At 36.2% G+C, this 22,340-nt stretch overlaps 1 protein-coding gene across 2 annotated transcripts in view; it reads left to right on the top strand.

Annotated features, from left to right (window-relative positions):
• LOC100373358 (BTB/POZ domain-containing protein 7-like) overlaps positions 1-17,157 on the top strand; it is a 51,759-nt gene extending 34,602 nt beyond the window's left edge. For both annotated transcript variants that reach the window (XM_085491528.1, XM_085491525.1), the window contains exons 6-8: positions 2,707-2,881; positions 4,126-4,433; positions 15,888-17,157. In XM_085491528.1, the coding sequence (XP_085347654.1) occupies positions 2,707-2,881; positions 4,126-4,433; positions 15,888-16,070 (666 nt within the window). In that variant the 3' untranslated portion in view covers positions 16,071-17,157. The remainder of the gene's footprint in view (positions 1-2,706; positions 2,882-4,125; positions 4,434-15,887) is intronic.
• The last annotated feature ends 5,183 nt before the right edge of the window (positions 17,158-22,340 follow it).

Raw genomic sequence — 22,340 nt, 5'->3', positions numbered from 1 at the left:
CTGTTTAGCACTCCTATTTTTTTCATTTGCCGATTTCTATTCAGAAAAATTTGACCGCTCGAAAATGCACCTTAATTTTGCACTCTTAAAACATGTCAGATTTCCAACACTAATTATTTAAAACCGGCCGAAATTTTAAAACTTTTACGTTAGGAGCTGGAGCTCTCTTCTTGCAGGCGACCGTCGCCAGTAGTACAACAGCATGTTTTGTACGTACATCCGTGCGCTGATTGTCTGCGACTGTCTTAGAAAATCCCTGAATAAGGCGTTGCCAAAATCGGAAAAATAAAAAAATGCCTCCTTAAAAAACGAACATAATTCAAATATTTCATTTAACAAATATGTTGCAGTAGGAAAAATGGGATTGGAAACGATGAACAAAACTTCTGTGCCTCGCGTTTCGATTCTAGGATTACGCAATTATTCATTATTGTGCGTTCGCTTCCTGGAGTTGGTTCTCAATACTACATAAAAATCATCGAGGATAAATAATTTAATATCCCACTTTGTACTCTTCATGGTAAACCATAGGCTCTGAAATACTCGTAGATTTTTTATTGAAAATACATCGAAGAGAAGCCATGATGTTTTGATCGTGATAAAAGGTCACCTTCCTAGGACCGCCCCCTGTTTAATATTTCATGAGATGACGTCATATTTACTGGGCATTGCCACTGTTTTTACCGACCCCATCAAAACACTGGTATGAATGACGTGTTTCTGATTTATATATTCAAGAGCAGTTGTTCTGGTCCAACGTTTTACATCAAAAGTCTATGTCTATACGTTAACTTTCAATTTCAATAGTCTAGAAAGTATGACAAAGTATGACAAAGCAGTAATTCCCGGTTTAACGTGCAAATATGCAAGTTAGCCTTTTTCTCGTCTTCTATTTTTGGTGAATTCTTGGGTTTTAAATTAAAATAGCTGATAGACGCTTTGGCCATTTGCCTCGAAATTTTCACACATTATTGACAAGGTGTTCCCCCTTCAAAATGCGTCCGGACAGTTTATTACGGCGAGTGGAACAAAAATAACAAGTCCGCAATTAACATGGATATATAAATTATGCAAAAATAGAAAAGAGTGAACTTTGAGGTCATGCTGTGCGACTTTGAAAGCCGTTAGCAAGATGAGTGGACGCATTTGAATTAGTAGTATACCAAGGTATCCAGTGATGTAATTTTACCCACAAACGGACTTGAAGTTTTTAAGCTAATTTTTTTTAAACCACTTTTGTCCAAAAAAGCATATTTTTGACCCAAAATCAAAAACGCATTCTGGATATTTAAAATAAAGACAAGTTTTACAAAGTTTGTATAATAAGCTTTCAGAAAATATATAACATGTTGGATATATAATACCATCTTCATTGTCTAATTACTCAATTAAAAAGCAAGCCAAATAAACTGCATCTCTACCTTAATACAGATTTTACAGTAGTTTTGTCAGTTAATAGTATAACACAGTATTGACAGCATCTGACACACAACTCCAACAAAACCACAGGTGACAAAAAATGATGTTTATATATAAATTCTTAAAAATCATATAGCATCTCAATAACGCAATGAAAGCTCATACCATATATCTGGCCATATGCTAATTCAATGTATACTACACACAGAATAACAGGCAATAGTTTAACTCGTAAATTTCCATACTATTGTAACTTGAAAAAGATGTCAAATCTATGGGCAAAGATCCCTATTGCCCAAATACCCAGGAACAAAAAAGATCCCTTAAGGCGTATCTCGTAATCTGATTATCAGACAGGAGATTCTGTAGTTTGGGGTTACAATTGTGTTGTTTTTAAAAATTGCTGTCGTTATGAAAATTGATTTGTCATTCAAAGCTTGTTAGTTTACTTAAAAATAAATAAGATTGTTTAAAATTTTACAATTACTAATGCTAATCCCACTGGAACTTATAAGCGATTTAAAACAGCATCGTAAATTTATTCAAGTTAAAGTGATTAAAACCACGTACTGATGTTATAAGGTCATTAAGATTGTGGATTGCATTGCCATACATGTACAACACTTTCAAACATGTTGGTACGAACATTTGCCTATATTAAACACATCTGTACATTCACTGTAAAAAAAATATAAGGTAGTAAATTTGAACAGTGTCCTGCTTTTATTTGTGGTTGTTAAACTTCATCAATTGAGCTGCAGCTGATACTTTTCATCCGATAAATAATGTTCACAGTTGCCTGTGAGGGCAGTCTTTAGTTGACTCACAAGCCACATGAATAACAATAGAGGGGGCTGTTTGAGTTCCTCTCATTCATAGCTTATTTCTGCGATCTGTAATCAATCAATCAACTATACCAGATCTTGTGATGGATACTGGTTGTGTTACTACAATACAGCGTATTTGTGTAATATTGACAACGTTTTCTTTTTTTGCACTATGGAAGCAATATATTGACATTTACACTGACTATTTGGTAGCCGTGATTAAAAAAAAAAAAAAAAAATAGCAGCTGTCGCTTAGGATAATAAAAGTTGGTTATCTAAACTAAAACTTGTAACTAAATGCTTTTCTAGATAAAAATTCATTTTTAGAATAAACATAAATTAAAAAAGATATTTATAGTACATTCCCTTTTCCCCTTCCTTTTTCCTCTTTCTCTTCACTTCTCCTCTTTTCTTCTTCTTTTCCCACGCAACATGATGTATTTAATTCCTGGATTTGCAGGCCATTCTTGATGAGCACATGGTAGCTGAAATGGAGCTTGTAAGACTACGAATGATTCGTATGTCCCACATACCGGACACGTTGTACATGGTAGATGCCAAGTCTTACCAGAGCAGAGGTTACACCCAAGTGGATGCTGTCACCGATCCCAGTGTCATTGCTGGATCACTGCCAGGTATTTATAAAAATTAAAAATATACCATTTACATTTACTATATAGAATACTATGTGCTGAAATACAGAGTCGCCAGTTGTAATTCAGAATTCAAATTTTTATTGTTTTTGGCTATCTCCTCTATGACTCATTTGCGTGCACATCTTTACGCTTACTGTCATTAAGTAAGATCAATAGCAAAGTTGCTCAGTGCTAAATTTTGTTTACATTTGGTTTTCTGGGAAAGTTACAGGAAATAATATCTGCAAGGTCACATGTAACTTACTGGCTGTGTTTACATCGTACCTGTGTGTTGTTGCTGTGTGTAGTGTCAAGCAACCACAGCGTGACCATTAACTATTGTGTGAGTCATTAGAAGTCAACATAATGCTGACAAACAACCACCACCTGTTTAAAGATAATAATTTGGGCAATGAATGGGCTGTGAATAATTATTTATATATGTGGATGGACCCCGCCCCTCTCCACTCTAAGTAGAAATGGCAATTAAAAAAAACAACTAAAATCTATCGAACAGACTGACCCTGATTGTCTGAGTAGATATATGATGAGCGGAATTAATGTTGTTTGTTCATGTGAAATTAAAACCAACCGGAAGAAAAACCTGTAATCACTTGTCAATTCCCAATATAGATGCTCGGTTTGACGTCATCAGACAGTCTGTAGTGCATTTAAATTACCCATGATCCTTGGTGAATTGTTGTCGTGCACTACTCAGTACAATTGGTGACGACTGATGTTTAAGTACCAAACAAATTATAAACAACATGTGATTGTTTTTGTGTGTTTTTTTTTTGCGAGTTTAGAGGAAATGTGTTTCAATTTGTTTTATTTCAGCAATTTTTCTCAGAATAAAATGTCTGTCTTTCATCTCTTAGCGTTAAAATTTCTCTCATAATCTGTAGTATTTTTTCCGTAGAGATGCTATCGCTGTATAGCCGTACAAATTATCAAAGATTTCCAGACTTGTACATTTTATCATGTACTAATACAGTAAAAAAAAAGTAGATTAAACTAAATATGAAACCAATGATTCAAAATGAGGTAATATTTTATCTGACATTATTATGGGTTATTTATTACAACAATGATTGCTTCCAGAGCTATTTCAATACTTTCCCCGAGGCATAGTAGTAATTACACCTGTGTGCTGATTATATCACTTACTTATACTGTTTATTTCCAATCGCAAGATTTCAACGACAAGTTGACTCATAAATTATTATTTCCGTGTTGTCTTACAGCCCCTGATGTCCACACGACGAGGGCCATAATGGAAAGAGAAAAAGAATTATGTCGAAGTAATCTTACTCAGCGTGCTTTCTCGCTACCGTGTAGCGATATTGGTGCCGTGATACACGAAATACAGAAGCGTGTCGTCCGGGAATTCGGCCTGCCAGATGAGGCGGTAGAGATATTCAAGAGTGGTGGAGAAGACGCCAGCACAGACCCAACCAATGATTATTACTCTCATAGCAGGAGAAACGTAGAACAAGAGTGGTGCGGCCATCCAGAAACTCCTGTGTTGGCCAATCCTCCTGATTCCCCAGTGGTAAGCATAGTTGTGTTATTAACATAGTAAAACCATTAAAGCCCTGCTCACCTGTACCTGGTAGTTATTATGACTGGATAAATTAACAGTTCATTGTTGTAAATTTCCCCGGCAGAAATATTCATAGTTGGTTTTTTTGATAGTTTCACGATTCATCCTGAAACATGTATTTTCTCAGAATCTCTCGTCTGCCTTCAAATTTGTTCATATACATATACTGTATTTGAACTTCTCCAACAGAGCACATGGGTTGACTGGACCTGTCATCTGTTCATCGTACATTGTCCGTCAACTTGTTTTCAAGCAACTTCTTCTCCCAAACCGTAAGCTAGATCCTTTCCTGGGGCGGCCCTCTGTCAGATTTGTTCGTTTCATAACATCACATCCAAATCTCTATTTTTAGGGCATATCTTTGTCATTTTTCGTCAAAAATGTTTTTTTCAACCATTACTTGTCATGTTGCATTGAAATTTGGCATGAATGTTCTTGACAAGGGCAAGACTCTGATTTACTAATTTCATTAGACCATATGCAGGTGTCTATTTTTAGTCAATATTTTTGTGGTTTTTTTTACTAATCTTTTAATTCTCCAAAACCGCCTGCCAGATTGCTTTGAGATTCATAATGTAAACACATGGACTGGTCTTCTTTCAAAATTGTTCATTTGGTGATGATATCCCTATTTTTTTCGTGATTTTTTTTTTTTTTTTTCATAAATATTGAATTTTAGTTCAAGTTCATTTCAATGTTTATATGTTGCTGCTATTAGACAACTGTAACAGTTGGAATATAGTATTTTTCAGTAGACATTGTGTTTGGTTCTGAACTACCCGGGCCAATGTTTTCCATGGTATTTTTCAGTACACATTGTGTTGGGTTCTGAACTACCCGGGCCAATGCTTTCCATGGTATTTTTCAGTAGACATTGTGTTTGGTTCTGAACTACCCGGGCCAATGCTTTCCATGGTATTTTTCAGTACACATTGTGTTGGGTTCTGAACTACCCGGGCCAATGCTTTCCATGGTATTTTTCAGTACACATTGTGTTTGGTTCTGAACTACCCGGGCCAATGCTTTCCATGGTATTTTTCAGTACACATTGTGTTGGGTTCTGAACTACCTGGGTCAATGCTTTCCATGGTATTTTTCAGTAGACATTGTGTTGGGTTCTGAACTACCTGGGTCAATGCTTTCCATGGTATTTTTCAGTACACATTGTGTTGGGTACTGAACTACCTGGGTCAATGCTTTCCATGGTATTTTTCAGTAGACATTGTGTTGGGTTCTGAACTACCTGGGCCAATGCTTTCCATGGTATTTTTCAGTACACATTGTGTTGGGTACTGAACTACCTGGGTCAATGCTTTCCATGGTATTTTTCAGTAGACATTGTGTTGGGTTCTGAACTACCTGGGCCAATGCTTTCCATGGTATTTTTCAGTACACATTGTGTTTGGTTCTGAACTACCCGGGCCAATGCTTTCCATGGTATTTTTCAGTACACATTGTGTTGGGTTCTGAACTACCTGGGTCAATGCTTTCCATGGTATTTTTCAGTAGACATTGTGTTGGGTTCTGAACTACCTGGGTCAATGCTTTCCATGGTATTTTTCAGTAGACATTGTGTTGGGTTCTGAACTACCTGGGCCAATGTTTTCCATGGTATTTTTCAGTAGACATTGTGTTGGGTTCTGAACTACCTAGGCCAATGCTTTCCATGGTATTTTTCAGTACACATTGTGTTTGGTTCTGAACTACCCGGGCCAATGTTTTCCATAGTATTTTTCAGTAGACATTGTGTTTGGTTCTGAACTACCTGGGCCAATGCTTTCCATAGTATTTTTCAGTACACATTGTGTTGAGTTCTGAACTACCTTGGCCGATGTTTTCCATGGTATTTTTCAGTACACATTGTGTTGGGTACTGAACTACCTGGGTCAATGCTTTCCATGGTATTTTTCAGTAGACATTGTGTTGGGTTCTGAACTACCTAGGCCAATGCTTTCCATGGTATTTTTCAGTACACATTGTGTTTGGTTCTGAACTACCCGGGCCAATGTTTTCCATAGTATTTTTCAGTAGACATTGTGTTGAGTTCTGAACTACCTTGGCCGATGTTTTCCATGCTATTTTTCAGTACACATTGTGTTGGGTTCTGAACTACCTGGGTCAATGTTTTCCATGGTATTTTTCAGTACACATTGTGTTGGGTACTGAACTACCTGGGTCAATGCTTTCCATGGTATTTTTCAGTAGACATTGTGTTGGGTTCTGAACTACCTGGGCCAATGCTTTCCATAGTATTTTTCAGTACACATTGTGTTGAGTTCTGAACTACCTTGGCCGATGTTTTCCATGCTATTTTTCAGTACACATTGTGTTGGGTTCTGAACTACCTGGGTCAATGTTTTCCATGGTATTTTTCAGTACACATTGTGTTGGGTACTGAACTACCTGGGTCAATGCTTTCCATGGTATTTTTCAGTAGACATTGTGTTGGGTTCTGAACTACCCGGGCCAATGCTTTCCATGGTATTTTTCAGTACACATTGTGTTGGGTTCTGAACTACCTGGGTCAATCTTTTCCATGGTATTTTTCAGTACACATTGTGTTGGGTTCTGAACTACCTGGGTCAATCTTTTCCATGGTATTTTTCAGTACACATTGTGTTGGGTTCTGAACTACCTGGGTCAATGCTTTCCATGGTATTTTTCAGTAGACATTGTGTTGGGTTCTGAACTACCTGGGCCAATGCTTTCCATGGTATTTTTCAGTACACATTGTGTTTGGTTCTGAACTACCCGGGCCAATGTTTTCCATAGTATTTTTCAGTAGACATTGTGTTTGGTTCTGAACTACCTGGGCCAATGCTTTCCATGGTATTTTTCAGTACACATTGTGTTTGGTTATGAACTACCTGGGCCAATGCTTTCCATGGTATTTTTCAGTAGACATTGTGTTGGGTTCTGAACTACCCGGGCCAATGCTTTCCATGGTATTTTTCAGTACACATTGTGTTGGGTTCTGAACTACCCGGGCCAATGTTTTCCATAGTATTTTTCAGTAGACATTGTGTTGGGTTCTGAACTACCTGGGCCAATGCTTTCCATGGTATTTTTCAGTACACATTGTGTTGGGTTCTGAACTACCCGGGCCAATGTTTTCCATGGTATTTTTCAGTACACATTGTGTTGAGTTCTGAACTACCTTGGCCGATGTTTTCCATGGTATTTTTCAGTACACATTGTGTTGGGTTCTGAACTACCTGGGCCAATGTTTTCCATGGTATTTTTCAGTACACATTGTGTTGGGTTCTGAACTACCTGGGCCAATGTTTTCCATGGTATTTTTTAGTAGACATTGTGTTGGGTACTGAACTACCTGGGCCAATGCTTTCCATGGTATTTTTCAGTACACATTGTGTTGGGTTCAGAACTACCTGGGTCAATGCTTTCCATGGTATTTTTCAGTACACATTGTGTTGGGTTCTGAACAACCCGGGCCAATGTTTTCCATGGTATTTTTCAGTACACATTGTGTTGGGTTATGAACTACCTGAGCCAATATTTTTAAAATATTTCAGGTCATTTCAATGTTTATATGTTTGATGCAATTAGACAACCATGTTGAAGTTGATGTTAAGGTCAATCTCCATTCTATTTTGAGTTTTAAAAATCTTCTTCTGACTGACCATATCATACTCCACAATCTCCATTTCTTCAAACAGGTAATAACACAATGACTAGTTTCTTTCTTGGTGCCAAACTTGACCACCCTACGTTTGCAACTCCGTTTACAATTACAGCGGAGCTCTTTTGACCGCAACGTCGCTTGTAGCTGAATTGTTTCAACTTTGACTTATTTGGACATCTTGGTCAGTTACATAAGGACATGTGCTATTAATAGAAAAAATATAGCATTTATTTTGTAAACATTACCATCCTAGTCATTAGACTGATGGCTAGGAAGTATCTAAGATGTGCTTTTTTTATAAATTACTAGAAACAAAGGTTTCTCTTGATTGACTGAAAATTTACAGGTATATTGCCATTAAGGTGAAAATTGATCGAGTACTAATCAACTCGAAATACATATTCGTGTTATACAGACGATGAAGTGTGCGTCCTCATAAATGTCTTTAAATCATAAAATTTTGAAAATTTCTAGCGGCGTTTTACAGTACTTTAGACGAATGAAACATGACGGGGGTCAGGATGCAATTTTCAAAAGGATATTAGTATGGAAAATTGAAATGAAAACTTGTAAATTGATCAATTGTTGAACACATTCAGGGTGATGTAGAGATGAAATAACTATGTATAATGCTAGATAGTGTTGAAGTATCATAATTTATAAAGAAAAACTCATTACTGGTATTATTATGGGTCTGCGTACCATTGTAATCGGTTGTGAAAATGACCTAAGCTACCATCCATGATTCAATTTCTTGAAAATCACTGCGACTTCCTGCCCCAAGGGAACATGTTTGATATAATGATAGGGCCTGGCAGTTTTGCAAATTCATTTCAGCTAAATGTGTCAATTGATCATTTTCCAACGTTGTTCAACATCTGACAAACCAAGAAATGCACTATACTTTATTACCATCTGTGTTTCTATTTATCTTAATAATTAATTACCGTGGTTACAAGCTTCTTTATCTGTCATGTTATTCGTAGGCCTATTTATTTTGAAAGACACTTTGAACGCAAACTGATAATAACGAAAATCAAGTTCTATACCACGATAAATGTCAATATGTTGGTTTAAAGTATAGATGCATGTTCGTAGGCATTTGGGAGTTTTTTTGCTTTTTATTATCAAAAAAGTCTTGGCTACAGTCTGTTGAAATTTTGCGGCATTGTGAATAGTGGAACATACCATACTCAAAAGACGATTTTAAAATATAGAAAAACTTTCAGGACTTTTAATCCCAAATGCGTGCCTCGGTTCCTCTATATTTTTAGCTAAGATTATCCGAGCAAGAAAGAGCAAAAAATAACAAAATTTCACTCCGAGTGCCCACGAACCTGCGTCTATACCCATCTTTCTTTTCTCGGAGCACAATCCCACTTAGTTTTCATTTGGTTTCGATTACAAAACTCCTGCCACCTAACGATTGTTCCTGAGAGTGTTTTTGTCATTGAAATGACTTAAAGGTTGTTGTTAGATGATACTGAGTGCCGTCTGATGAATACGTTTATTAATCTATTGCTGTCCTCACTCGTATGTCTACCGAACGCATCTGTAAGCATTATTCTGTTGAACAACGTCCATATGCTGTTTCCTCATATCCATTTATGTGTCAGGTCTTTTCATCGTCATGTTACCTATTCCCTGTGGGTTTTATTCGGACATGGTTTAGGGCCGCTCTCAAAATTTCGCAGAAGTTTTAATCGGTTCAGTCTATTTCCATATATGCTCGGCTTTTAATTTCTTAATGTGTTTTTGTACATTAGGTCAGACTGGCCCATTTGTTACGTAAATTAACCGAAAATCTGTTGAGAAATGTTTCAATTTAAATGTCAATATGATGTCATCACGACTTGCATAGCCATTGTTGGCTTGACATTCCGCAACACAGCATTAGACAGTGTAATCTGTTCTTCTGTTTATATCATTGAATGTGAACGGTCAGCAAACTGTCTCAATTTCATCTGCTACTCAGGGCAGTGTCATATGTAAATGACAAAAATGTATCATTGTGATATTTTGAGATTGCCCCTGACTTTGTCCTCATTATAGCATACTTAGCACAGTTGTAGATTGTTAGAAGACTTGGCAAGGTCAAGGTGTCTTTCTTTTATTCAGTCCAAATCAATTACCATGCTTGTTTTGTCCCATGCAATTCATTTAAATAAGTGAAGAAGGTTTATTTGTTAACGAACATCTGGAAAAGTGAATGTAAATTGGATCGCGGCAGGGGATCGTTTGTCGTGACTTTCTCATCTTGAATACTAGACAAGACTATAGAAGTAACTAATCAGTTTATGTGTAATCATTTACTGAGTATTGATGGATATTTTTTTTTTTTCAATTTTTTGACGAAATTTTCTGCTCTTGTGTAGTTCTATTATTTGGGTACAGTGTCTTCCTTCCTTTGAAATGCAACGATAGCGTTATGTCTTACATTGTCAGGAAGACAATAGAAGTTATTGTTATTGTAATTTTTTCCATTTTAAACCATACTTACCTTAAACCCACTGGGTAGAAAGATATCAAATGAAACTCTTTATTTTCCCATATACCCGGTAAAGGTGTTAGATAGAACCTCAAACTGTATTCCAAAGGGGGCTGCCAAGAATTAGTTGCGAAATATTTAAAAGTTTGTCTTGTCAGGTTGAACACAGCTTTAAGAAAAGGAATGTCCTATACCACCTGTTATTGTTTAGCCCTGGGAATTGCGAACCGAAGTTCAGAATGTATGCGACCCACTGTCACGATAGCTTTATGGAAATTCAGTATAAATCTCTTAATCTAAGGGAACTGATCATTACCACCAAGCCGGTTTCCTGTGAGTCTCCTGCGGCATGCGTTTCTTTACCGTACCGGTCGTTGCTTTACCGTACCGGCCGCTGCTTTACCGTACCGGCCGTTGCTTTACCGTACCGGCCGCTGCTTTACCGTACCCGAAGGTCATTAGCCGTACCGGCAAGGCCGTTACCGTACTGGCAGGAGGCAATTCACACTTCTGACAAGTTAATTTATGCATTGATTTTCCGGTTTACAGGTAAAATGCCGACCTGTTTAAATTTCAGTTTTATGCACAGGATCGCCAGAGAAAGCAGAACTGTAGAATTAATTTGAGTAGAATTTGTTTAGTTTGTAGTTATAGTCTGTTTATAAATCATTTTGTTCATGTTTGCTATACGGTAGCTTTCGAGGTCAAATACACCACCAGGGCAATTTGTTGCGTCTTTTTATTTGTCAGAGATTAAACTTTACCATTATTATTGCATAATATTTACATTCAAGTTGCGCGTGATAATGCTACACATGATTTTTGTGAGACCATGGAGCTCCCAGTACGTCCAAGTGAACTGTTGGATATGACTACAGACGGAACTGCGTCTTTATTTTATACGATTTTTTTTTTAAATCGGGATCAGTGCTCCCAAATCAACTGAGCCGACAAAGTGGATTACAAAAATAACAGTTCCATGAAAGTGGCAATATTTGTGTATGATGAATCCTGAGTCGGTAGTTTTGGCATGTAACCTAATGGTTTTGGTTATTGTTACAAATGCACAGTGCAGACGTAATTTTGTTTTCATTTTTTCACTTTATCTGGCGCCAGTGCACGTGTGCTTGGATGTTTTTTTATTCAGTGATTGGGCTAAATATTTGACGACGTTGCCAACGTATTCAACATACGAAAATAGCATGTGTGTGCGTGTGCGCGAATGATAGATGCAGACGAGATTTCTCGTCGCAACGCGTTTTATTAGTTTATTTCCAACGCGAGTGGTCGGCGCCTTTGATTGCGTTTAGTTTGTTCTTTCATTCGCAAAATCTATCGCTGGCACCGTTTATTTTGTTATGTCTCACAACTGAATGTCCAAGCTGACTTTGTATTGGCTGTAATTATATTTTTTTTTTTGTAAAACAAAAAAAAAGTCCCGACCTTTCCAGTCTAAAACGTATTCTGCCCCAAACCAAACAGCCCTTTTCAGGGCCAATCACATGTTCCAAAAAGAGATGTACCGGCACACTTGCACACTCTGTTTTGTTATAATAAAGTTACATTGGGGATTGTTGGAAGGGATGTGTAAATATGTTTGGTCAATTCCATAAGCAAAATCACAAAATGAGGTCGAAAAGCAATGGAAAAATGTTGAACTAGAGCAAGGTCAAATTCCGTTTTACGCACTTGAATTTTATCTGGACTACGTGCACGCGTTGCGCGTGTTATTGTCAACAAAGTATCAAAACAGATTTTCGAACGCCCAAGCCCGAATTTAAATACATGTGAGCTCGGCCAAGCGAGTCACGCTGACAGATTATGCAAGTATCATCGAATTCATGCGACAGGTTGAGACGTTTTATTCAACGTTGTGGGTAAGCTACGATTTAGGACTGTCGTTTTATAGCGTTACAGGCGATCATGAATATGTGAATAACACACATATATTGAAAAAAACACATGCGAAGAATTTCAGAAAGACTTTTTTATTTAATTTATTTATTTATTTGTATTTCGACGGTTGCCCGACTTTCTTTCCACTGTGTGAGCTACTGACAAATATAAACAAATAATTAAACCATCGAGTCCTCTAGTCGACTGGGACGTAACACTCTGTTGTACAAGTCCTAAAAAAAAATTCTTATTGTTTGCAAAATGCCCAATTAATTCATGCATGACTCACGGTTACCGGCAGGGCGCCGATCAGTTACCGGGGCTTTGTTTACCATGCATTCATTAATCGAAGGTGATAAATAGTCGGTATTGGTCCTATCAGTACGGTAATTGTCCAGCCGGTACAGTAAAGCACCGGCCGGTACGGTAACGCAACGGTCGGTACGGTAACGCAACGGTCGGTACGGTAACGCAACGGTCGGTACGGTAAAGCAACGACCGGTACGGTAAACCGAGTCAAACTCACAGGAAACCGGCTGGGTGGTAATGATCAGTTCCCTAAATATTCCATCCCATGTGTATATTTTAATGTGTTGGTAGATTTTGTTATGAGACCGGCCGTTCCACTGGATTAGAAATTGGTGCTGTCGAGAAAACCATGCAATGTCTGTAAATGCTTGAAAACTTTTCTTCTTGAAAACTTTTCAGAAGAAAAGTTTTAATCCTTCTAATGTTGATAAAACTAATAAACAGCCTAAGGTTAACCATGTACAAAACAGGTTTAGCGCTTGTACTAAAAATACTACTTAGGTAAAAATACAAGCAAACCAGGCAATATAAGGAATGAAGCGGTATTTCTGCATCACTTATTTTTAGTGGCTGCGGCTGTTTTTTCCAGCAATTACAGTCTCCATAACTCAGTTTCCAGTCTCAGAAACAAGGTACTATGAATCAACCAAATATTTTGTAATGTCTACGATGCACAAAATCAAGAGCAATTAGGTGCTCAGAATGATTTTAATGAGCAGTGGGACATTTTAATGTTGCCGAGCACAACGATGTATGATGAAAAGGCACGAGACAAGTTAAGTCACATGATACCACACATGTTAAGAACTGCCACACAGACATATTCGAACAATGATCAGGCAGAGGTGGATTAAGAATTCATTGAGGATTTCATTGTATATTGTAATAAAAAGTCTGGGACACACAAGTCTACAGAGTCTTGTTAATTGTGAAAAAAGTATTCCCTCAAGTTAGATCAGAACGCAACGAAGTTGTAATACCTCAAGTCCATTGCTGTAGGTACCAGCTTTTATAGAGCTGAATGTAGCATCTGTGCCACTACACCCAGCAGACTGAGTTCTTAAACAGATTCCTATCAAATTAAACTTGCTACCTGATTATGGGCAGAACTGACACATAGAAAGATGGCATGTCAAAACCCTCAGACAGCTTACAGTTTGCCAATCATAAGGCTGCATGGATTACAAAGCAAAAAAAGTTTTCACCAGAAATCGAGCACACAATTCACAGATCTTGGTCACGTATTGATGGATTTGGCTCAAACTTGGTACATGCATTGGACATAATGGGACCTTGATGCAAATAAAAATAGCCAGATCTTAGTTATATATGGATAGCTATTGTTTATCTTGGTACTTTGAACAGATGTATAACAGGACAAAATGGCCAAACACAAATGCTGTTCTAGTGCAATGTCTCTGACAAACACTGACTGAATGCTATCAAACTTTACATCTAAATTATACATCATTTCCTTTGTTCTGATTCATGTTCTGATTCAAAATGGCTGACACATTTCAGTTTGGTTTACTACTGAACTAACAGGCACTGTGTCTTGTCATGACATGACTTGTTCAAAAAAATTCTGAAACTAAAAAAAAGGACCAAGCTGAACTGAAGACCAAAGAAAATGATGAGCTTTATTTTCAGTACATCAGAGGGTTTCTAACTTTAATTTATATGTTCTCAAATGAAGCAAGTGTGAAGCGAAATTTGCAACCGGTTACAGTCAAGATAAACCATAGACCTTAGAAAAAGATAAGGTCTATGGATAAACAAGGACTTGTTATCGTTCCCACTGTGACAGCTTCCTGATTGCACATCTTCAACATATCAATAAATTTGTGCAACTTTGTTGTCCATCTTTACCAGCTTATTGAAATGCAAAATTACTGATTTATAAGTAGTTTTGTGAGGTATTACTGATGTCTCAATCACACAGGCGTAAATGGTGTAAATGCCTTGGGTATTTGATACTGAATTTCATTCCTTTTACTCATTATTTTTTTTGCTAAATATATTTTGTAGGTTGTTAGTCAAAACAGGTACTTCCAAATCTTTCACAATACTTTTAAAACCACATTCTATTTTTATTCCTTGAAATTGTGGACTGAACTGCGTTTGTATTAAATGTTCCCATTAGCTGACTTGTGCCAGCTGGCAGGCTGCTTATATGAACTTCATCTCGGCAAATGTTAATGTTTTGTTTGCTTTTTTAAGAAAACGTGAAAGCTGTGTCACTGAATCTGTGTCATTGTTGAAATCAACATAATCAGCACATGCTACGTGTGTTTCGAATAGATGCTAATTCACTCGTGATGTGAAATATAATTGATTTTTTTTCCCCTCCTTACTTGCATACGTCAAATGTCTGGTTGTTGCCCTAGGTAGGTAGGCTCGAATGTCGAAAATAATCAATTTGACGCTATTTCTGATTGACGACTCGGCAAATACGCCAATTCAATACTAATCAAATGATATTGGTAGTATTACACGACTCCCGTGCGATTGATTTAAGTTGTAGTGTCTTGTTGAGGTCTGTGTACTGATGTCAGTCCTCAGTTATTTCACCACGTTTTCTCTAATTTCAAAGCTTTAAAGCATTCATTCACTTCTGAAGTGGTGCTTGTAATATGACGTCGGAAATGAATTTGTTGTTTCTAGAATGGTCAGCTGTGCTACCATGTAGACATGACAAGTTACGCATTGTTAATGCAAATTCTGATCAAATTTGTTGGATTAACACAGAAAGCTGTTTTGACTTTGTTTCTACGTTTCCAAAGTAAGGCTGTGGCTCTACAGTAATTTAAAAAAAGGTACATTCTCTGGAGCTCTACAGGTCTTGTACAACTCTGTTAACTAAACTCCAGCGACTGACTGACTGAATTCAAAGTTTATAAATAGAATTAATCATTTATTGTGCTCCCTCTAGTTACCATACTTGTTATATAGGCATCTGTTTTAGGGAGGTCACTTGGGTTCAAGATTAAAATCATCATCTTGATGAGATTGACATTGTGTCAAGCAAAATCAATTAATGATGAGTACCTTTCCTCCTTGCTATTAGGCTGCAGCTGCTGCTCAAGTTGTTCCTATGCTGAGTGAAATGATGCCAGACATCGCCATGGCAACTGGACCTGATATCACCATAGCTACAGCCCCGTCAATTAATCAGATGTTGCTGCGGGAACCTGAACTGGGAGATGAGCACTTTGTTCGTGACAAAAACGGTCAAATGGGGGAATTATGAAAAAAACAAAAATCAGAAAAAAACAAATTTATAGATTTTAAAGATACTCTTATATGTGAAATATGTAATATGCAATGGGATCTGTTAACAAATGATTTTGTTTCCTTCTCTCATTTTCCATATTTCTAAGATTGCAATTTTTTTCAGAACTGGTCATTTTGATAATAATTCTTGTTTGAATTCAAACATTGCATTTATAACCTGTGTAACAATGTTGTGAGGTTCTGGAATGCTGTCAACACTCCTTTTTTTTCCTGATTTGTTTTAACAGGGATATTTGCATCGCATATCAATGACAGAACAAAAATTTTCCTTAATGGGAGTGTTGGTTGGTACTTTTATGGAAAACACAAAAAAAGCATTTTCTAGAATCTGAATAACTGATAATTATACTATACTATACTGTAGTGTTGATGTAACTCTATACATATTTTGTATGTATTATAATTAATGTGACATTTTAATGTGATACCGCGTAACGATTGTGTACTTAAAATCGAATGGGATACTCTTCCACAGTTGTACGTCTAGTCTGTACAGTGAAAATAATGAAACCAGGCATTTGTACTTGTATTATTAAAAGGGAACAGTTTTTTTTTTTTTGTTATACAGCATTTATGCATATTTGGCTTAGTATGGGCAGGAGGAGGAAGAGGAGGGGGGCTTGAAATATGTTGAAGTTGTGTGGCATTCCAATAGTCCTGTTTTAAAAAAAAAAACATTCTTATTTTTATTTCTGTAATATTTCATGTGATGATATTTACGCTAGCCCTGCAAATTTTTAACAGAAGTACAATGAAATATACCAGTAGTTAATAACGAATTACTTGTACTGTACCCCAGATTACATTATGCACCTATTTTGTAATTTTTTGATTTCTTAAAGTACGACACCCACTTTTAATTAGCAATGGTTGTCTGTTCTTTTTGTTGTTGTTTTTTGGATTATTATTTTTCTGTTTGTTTGTTTGGCCATGGTTTCATTCAGTAATGGCTGGAGATCAATTCTTTATTAAATAATGCAATGAAATTTGTATTTGTACAAAAGGGAATAAATAAAAAGGCTGTCTCGCATTTACATTTTAAACCAGTTTGTTTGTTTTGTTTTTTGTACCTGTAACCTGTGTGTGGACTGTAACCCTATACAACACCCTCTACATGGGGTCTGAATGGATGAGTTTTTTATTTAAATCTTTTGTTGCAAAGTGGCATGATATCTTGAGGCCTTATTGTACAATAAGCTGTCGTATGCTTGCACCCCTCCTCCCCTGATCTAGAGCACCATGGCCTAGAAGAAAATAGAACCATCTTCAATCTCTGGTATTTCCCAACAAAAAATATAAAGCTGCAGTCCTTTTTGTTTTACCGTAAAAGGGTAAATTATTCACTGGGTTTTAATTTCGCTGAATGGAAAATGCACTAAATTAAAACCCAGTGAATATGTAAAATTTAGCATATCTAAATGATAAAACTGTGAATTTACAACCCACTGAATATGCCTGAAATGCTAAATCAGCGAAAATTAATCATTTTACAGTATTCTTACAAAAAAAAGGGTTGCATCAAGGTGATTTGTAATTTGAACATATAAATTCTGTTGTCAATTTGCAAATGACAGGAAACTTGATAGAAACTGTAGTTGAATGATAAGACTGATATAAAAAGACAAGAATTTCAGGACAGGAATTGTTGGGGGTTTCACTCTGTTGCAAATATGTGGCATAGACAACGTGTACAATGTTGAAAGTGTGGATTTTGCATACACATGATACAGACCACATTATTTTTGGACTATTGATCATGAGATGGTGTGCCCATTTGTGATCAATATACAGAATATATTTAAAAAAAAAATATTTTAAGAGCGAGTCTTGAATTCTTTTGTTGATGATGAACCCAGGAATACCTGTATTCTTAATATGAGGTTATTATGAGGATCCTGAAAAGTATGCACAAATACAGTACAGCAGGAGAGGTCATGCAACTGCATACTGTCTGAGTTTATACTTTGCGGTATCCTCGTAATAACCTTATTATTATACATCCTTTCCTTCCAAAAATAAACCATGAGAATGCCGAAATTCGAAATGTTTAGAACAGAATCAGCGAACTTCTTTGGAGTCCGGTCAAACCTTGGAGCTGCCATGTTTGTTTTTTTATTATTAGAGGACATTCATGCCTGCAATCACTACATATTTGGAATTCGCATTTCCTAATATGGTAGGATAAAAATACCCCGTAAAATGCCGCTAAATTATGGCGTTACGATGACAGATGTATAATAACTATTATGAATGTAAAACGTTTTCAGGTCCCAAAGTGACTATGTGAAAAGCAATTGGTGGACGAAAAGAGAACTTTTAATTGTCTGGAACTAAAGACTCTGTTGAAACCTTTAATCAAACTTGTTTCTTTATCTTGTCAACTGTTGCCTCCGAGCATGTTTTAAAAAGCCAATCCATCATGATGAGCTCCTCTTGCGTGACAGTTTTGAAATAGGAGTAAATCACTGCGTCCTTGCAAAATAACAAAACTAATGTTAACATTGCTATAGAATAAATCGTGTATCGCACAAAGCGTTATTTATTTCTCCTGAATGCTATTTGTTTTGCAGATTTCCTGGTGTGTCTGTCCTCGCTTGACGGTGAAACCATACCTTGATATCTGGAAACAGTTTCCACTAAACTACAAGAAGCGTATCGCCAACATATGTGTAATCAAAGACTATAGTCTTTGGTGTAATACATGTATATATTTGTTCTTTGTGCGTAAAATATTGCGTAATACGCAGACGTATAAATAAAACTCTTGGTAATCTTGTAATACGCTAATGTGTTTGGTTTGTGTAAATGTTAAACTACGTTCGTACCTGCCCTGGCTTCGTAAATCCCGAGTCTTGAACAATGATGATATAAATCAATTTATTGAAACACACCCACAACTGTGACTTTATAATGATGGTACAGTTCACAAAGGACGGGCTAATATTGTGACTGTAACTAACCCCTTTCTGTCCAATTACTACACAAATACTGTATAATGCATGCATAACGCAAAGGCGAATAACAGTATTTGCATTCACCTTTTGATCAACTTGAAGTGATACAGAGACTGTGATCAGAAAAAGTAAATAGGGGTTTGTGAACTCGCAGCGAACACCCCCCCCCCCCCATTTCATGCTTGTTCTCGGGCCGTGTCATGAATTGGAATTCCCGGGGATTACTCAATATCGATCAGTTAAAGTACTAGTATACTCAGTCAGTGTGTAACTTGCGATTATTTGTAGGTGGAGAAATTAGTTGTGGGTTAGACGAATTAATTGAGTCAATCAGGGGTCATTGCTGATAATCTTCGACAATTGTATTAATTAGCCTGAGAGACAGGCTAAACTATTTTTGGCATTTTGTGAAGATCACTATGACACAAGTGTGTGACAGTTGGTGAATACAAAAGAGGTATTAGTTTAAAATTATCATTTGGAAACACAAAATAATATTATCACGTTGCGTCGTGTTCGACTTGGGTGCCATGTAACATGATAACAGTGAGTGTCGAATCGTTCACACTTTACGACGACTCTTATGTGCTGCTTTGCTATTTTCAAAAACTTCAAGGCACTGTTAAATTTGTATAGTTATCTTGTTTCGCTATAATAATGTTGACATTTGACCATATTCACCAGGTTTTAGAAATTCATGGATTTCCCAGCGAAATAATGATAGTGAGATAGTAACTTCACATGTTTTACACTCAATTTGTGGCATTGCACTTAAACTAAATCACAGTGAATAATAAGTTCTTCTACAGTACCCTGCGTCCATGTGTTGTCGCATAGTTCACAGTCCCCCCATACCGTTGTTGAGGGACTGTGCATAATCCTCCCAAATCCTATAAAGACGATTGTGACATGACGATTGCGTTATCGAGAATACAAATGGCGAAAGCCGGGTTACTGTGAAAGCCGGCTTTCGCGTTTTTTTTATACACTCCCATATCTTATTTTATCAGCCGTTTTATTAAAGAAACACAAAAAAAAAAACACAAAAAAAACAAGAGATTATGCAAGTCTAGTGCGCAGGATAAGTGACAATATATAATTAGTGGTTCTATTATTAAATATTACTAATAACAACACCAGAATGTCGTGGGAGTCATGAACACTATTGTGCACGAAATTCAATATCTGTAACCAAGCAAAACACAAACAAATACAGAACGATTCCGAAACTTGAAACGGTGGTCGCAAAATTAATACGTGGTGTCATTCATCTCGTTGAATCTCATATAACCATATACCTTGGAAGGTATATGATACAACCATGGATGTACATCCATGATACAATTAACGAGTCTGTGATTCAAGATTTGCCTAAACCACAGAGTTTGACTAAGTACAAAGTAATACACGAGTATTCGTTTACATATTTGACCGACACGAGGGCCGAGTAGATATATGTAAACGAATACGCGACACGAGTGCATTATATGTCAATCACACCTGGAGTTTGTACTGGTCAATCACGTTCAACTGAGTGTGGTCAATCACGTTCAACTGAGTGTGTTAGCACGTGTTAAAAACACCGTGAGAGAGTTTGGGTATATAACATATATCTCAGACCACTTTTTTAGTGGTCTCAGCATATATAAACCCTCATTGACTTCGAACAAAATTTTGAGTTTATATGGGTAAACACACACTTTAAAAAAAAAACGAAAAAATTATAAAATTGATAGCTTCAGTAGTCGGTTGTAAGTAATGTCATTGTACGTCGATGAACGTATGTTAATTTACATAAATATAAAAGATATATTTTATTTACTTATGAATAATTCACTGCGTAACACTTTACATTGAAATATATCTATTCTAATTCCTATATTTTCCTAGAATCTCCATCGGAAATCACGATTGATCAGTCAATTTGAAGCTCTGCCTGCTCTTTACCTGCTGTAGATAACGTTGTGGGTTTGAACCCGTTACTTTTTGATATTTTTCAATTAACTAAACTATTTATTTTTTTATTTTTTTAAAACACCGACAAATATTTTTATTTTCGTAATAATGTGATTTAAATAAACAAAAAACGTAAATTCGCAATAATGTGATTTAAATAAATAAAAAACGTAAATTCATGGGCAAGGTGTAAAATGTAATCAGCTATTTTATTCGTCCGTAATTTGTACAAAAATCTTATTTTTTGTAAGCTTATAAAGCATTTACCACATTAAATGTCGTAATTCGTACGCAATTTCCAATTTTGATTTTAAACCCAAATTATCAAATATATTATTGTCACACGCAACGTAATATTACCGTAATTGGTATAGTACAGGTTTGATGGTTCAAATACCAAAATGGCAACAGCAACATAAAGACTTCCCTGGCGGCGATGATAACATACGAACACGGAGCCAACAGATGAGGTTTCAACTGGTACTGGTATTATTATACTCTGCAAATTGGAATTTTGTAAAAGTACCAACTTTAAAATTGTGAATGGAAGACTCTTTAAACAAACAAACAGGGAGTGGAAATTTTACTTATGTTTCAGGTATAGGCACTAGTGTAGTTGATTATATTTTAACAAGCCCAAATAATCTCTCAAATTTTACGGGTTTTTCCATTGGTAATAGAATTGAATCAGACCATCTATCACTTGAACTTACCATGATGCTGTCTTCCAAACATGAAAATAGTACTATTGATACTGTCCATCATAATACTGAGAATCTGAACAAACTAAAATGGGATACTAAAAAAGCAAATGTTTATAGAAATAATTTTAATTCAGAGGGCATTAGAAATCTAAGTCATGAGTTTTACGAGAATGTGATAGAAGGAAATATAGATGACGCAGCTACTAATTTAACTAATATTATTTATACTTGTGGAAAAGATATGGTGTGCAAGTCAAAACAGTTAAATGAGTGTTTTCGAAATTTTTGGTTTGATAAAGAATGTTTAGTCACCAAACGTGCAGTCAGTAAAGCGCTTAATCATTATAGACATACAAAAAGTCAGAACAGCTTTAAATATTACCTTCTATCTAAACAATCCTATCAAAAACTCATTAAAGAGAAAAAAGCAGAATTTCAAAAGCTCAGAAGGGATGAACTAATTAACCTGTCCAAACAAATTTTGGCAGAAACTTAAGCAACATAAAATTAATGTTTCAGAAAATATTACTATGGAGGAATGGTCACATTATATCACTAATTTGTTTACCCCGGTTTTTGTGGAAAATGAAAATTACAATGATTTTTACGCTT

The sequence above is a fragment of the Saccoglossus kowalevskii genome, chromosome 2 (genome assembly GCF_978046115.1).
Source record: "Saccoglossus kowalevskii chromosome 2, keSacKowa6.1, whole genome shotgun sequence".
Lineage (NCBI taxonomy): Eukaryota > Metazoa > Hemichordata > Enteropneusta > Harrimaniidae > Saccoglossus > Saccoglossus kowalevskii.
Note: the sequence above shows the minus strand (reverse complement) of the source record. Positions and strands in the feature narration are given on the sequence as shown.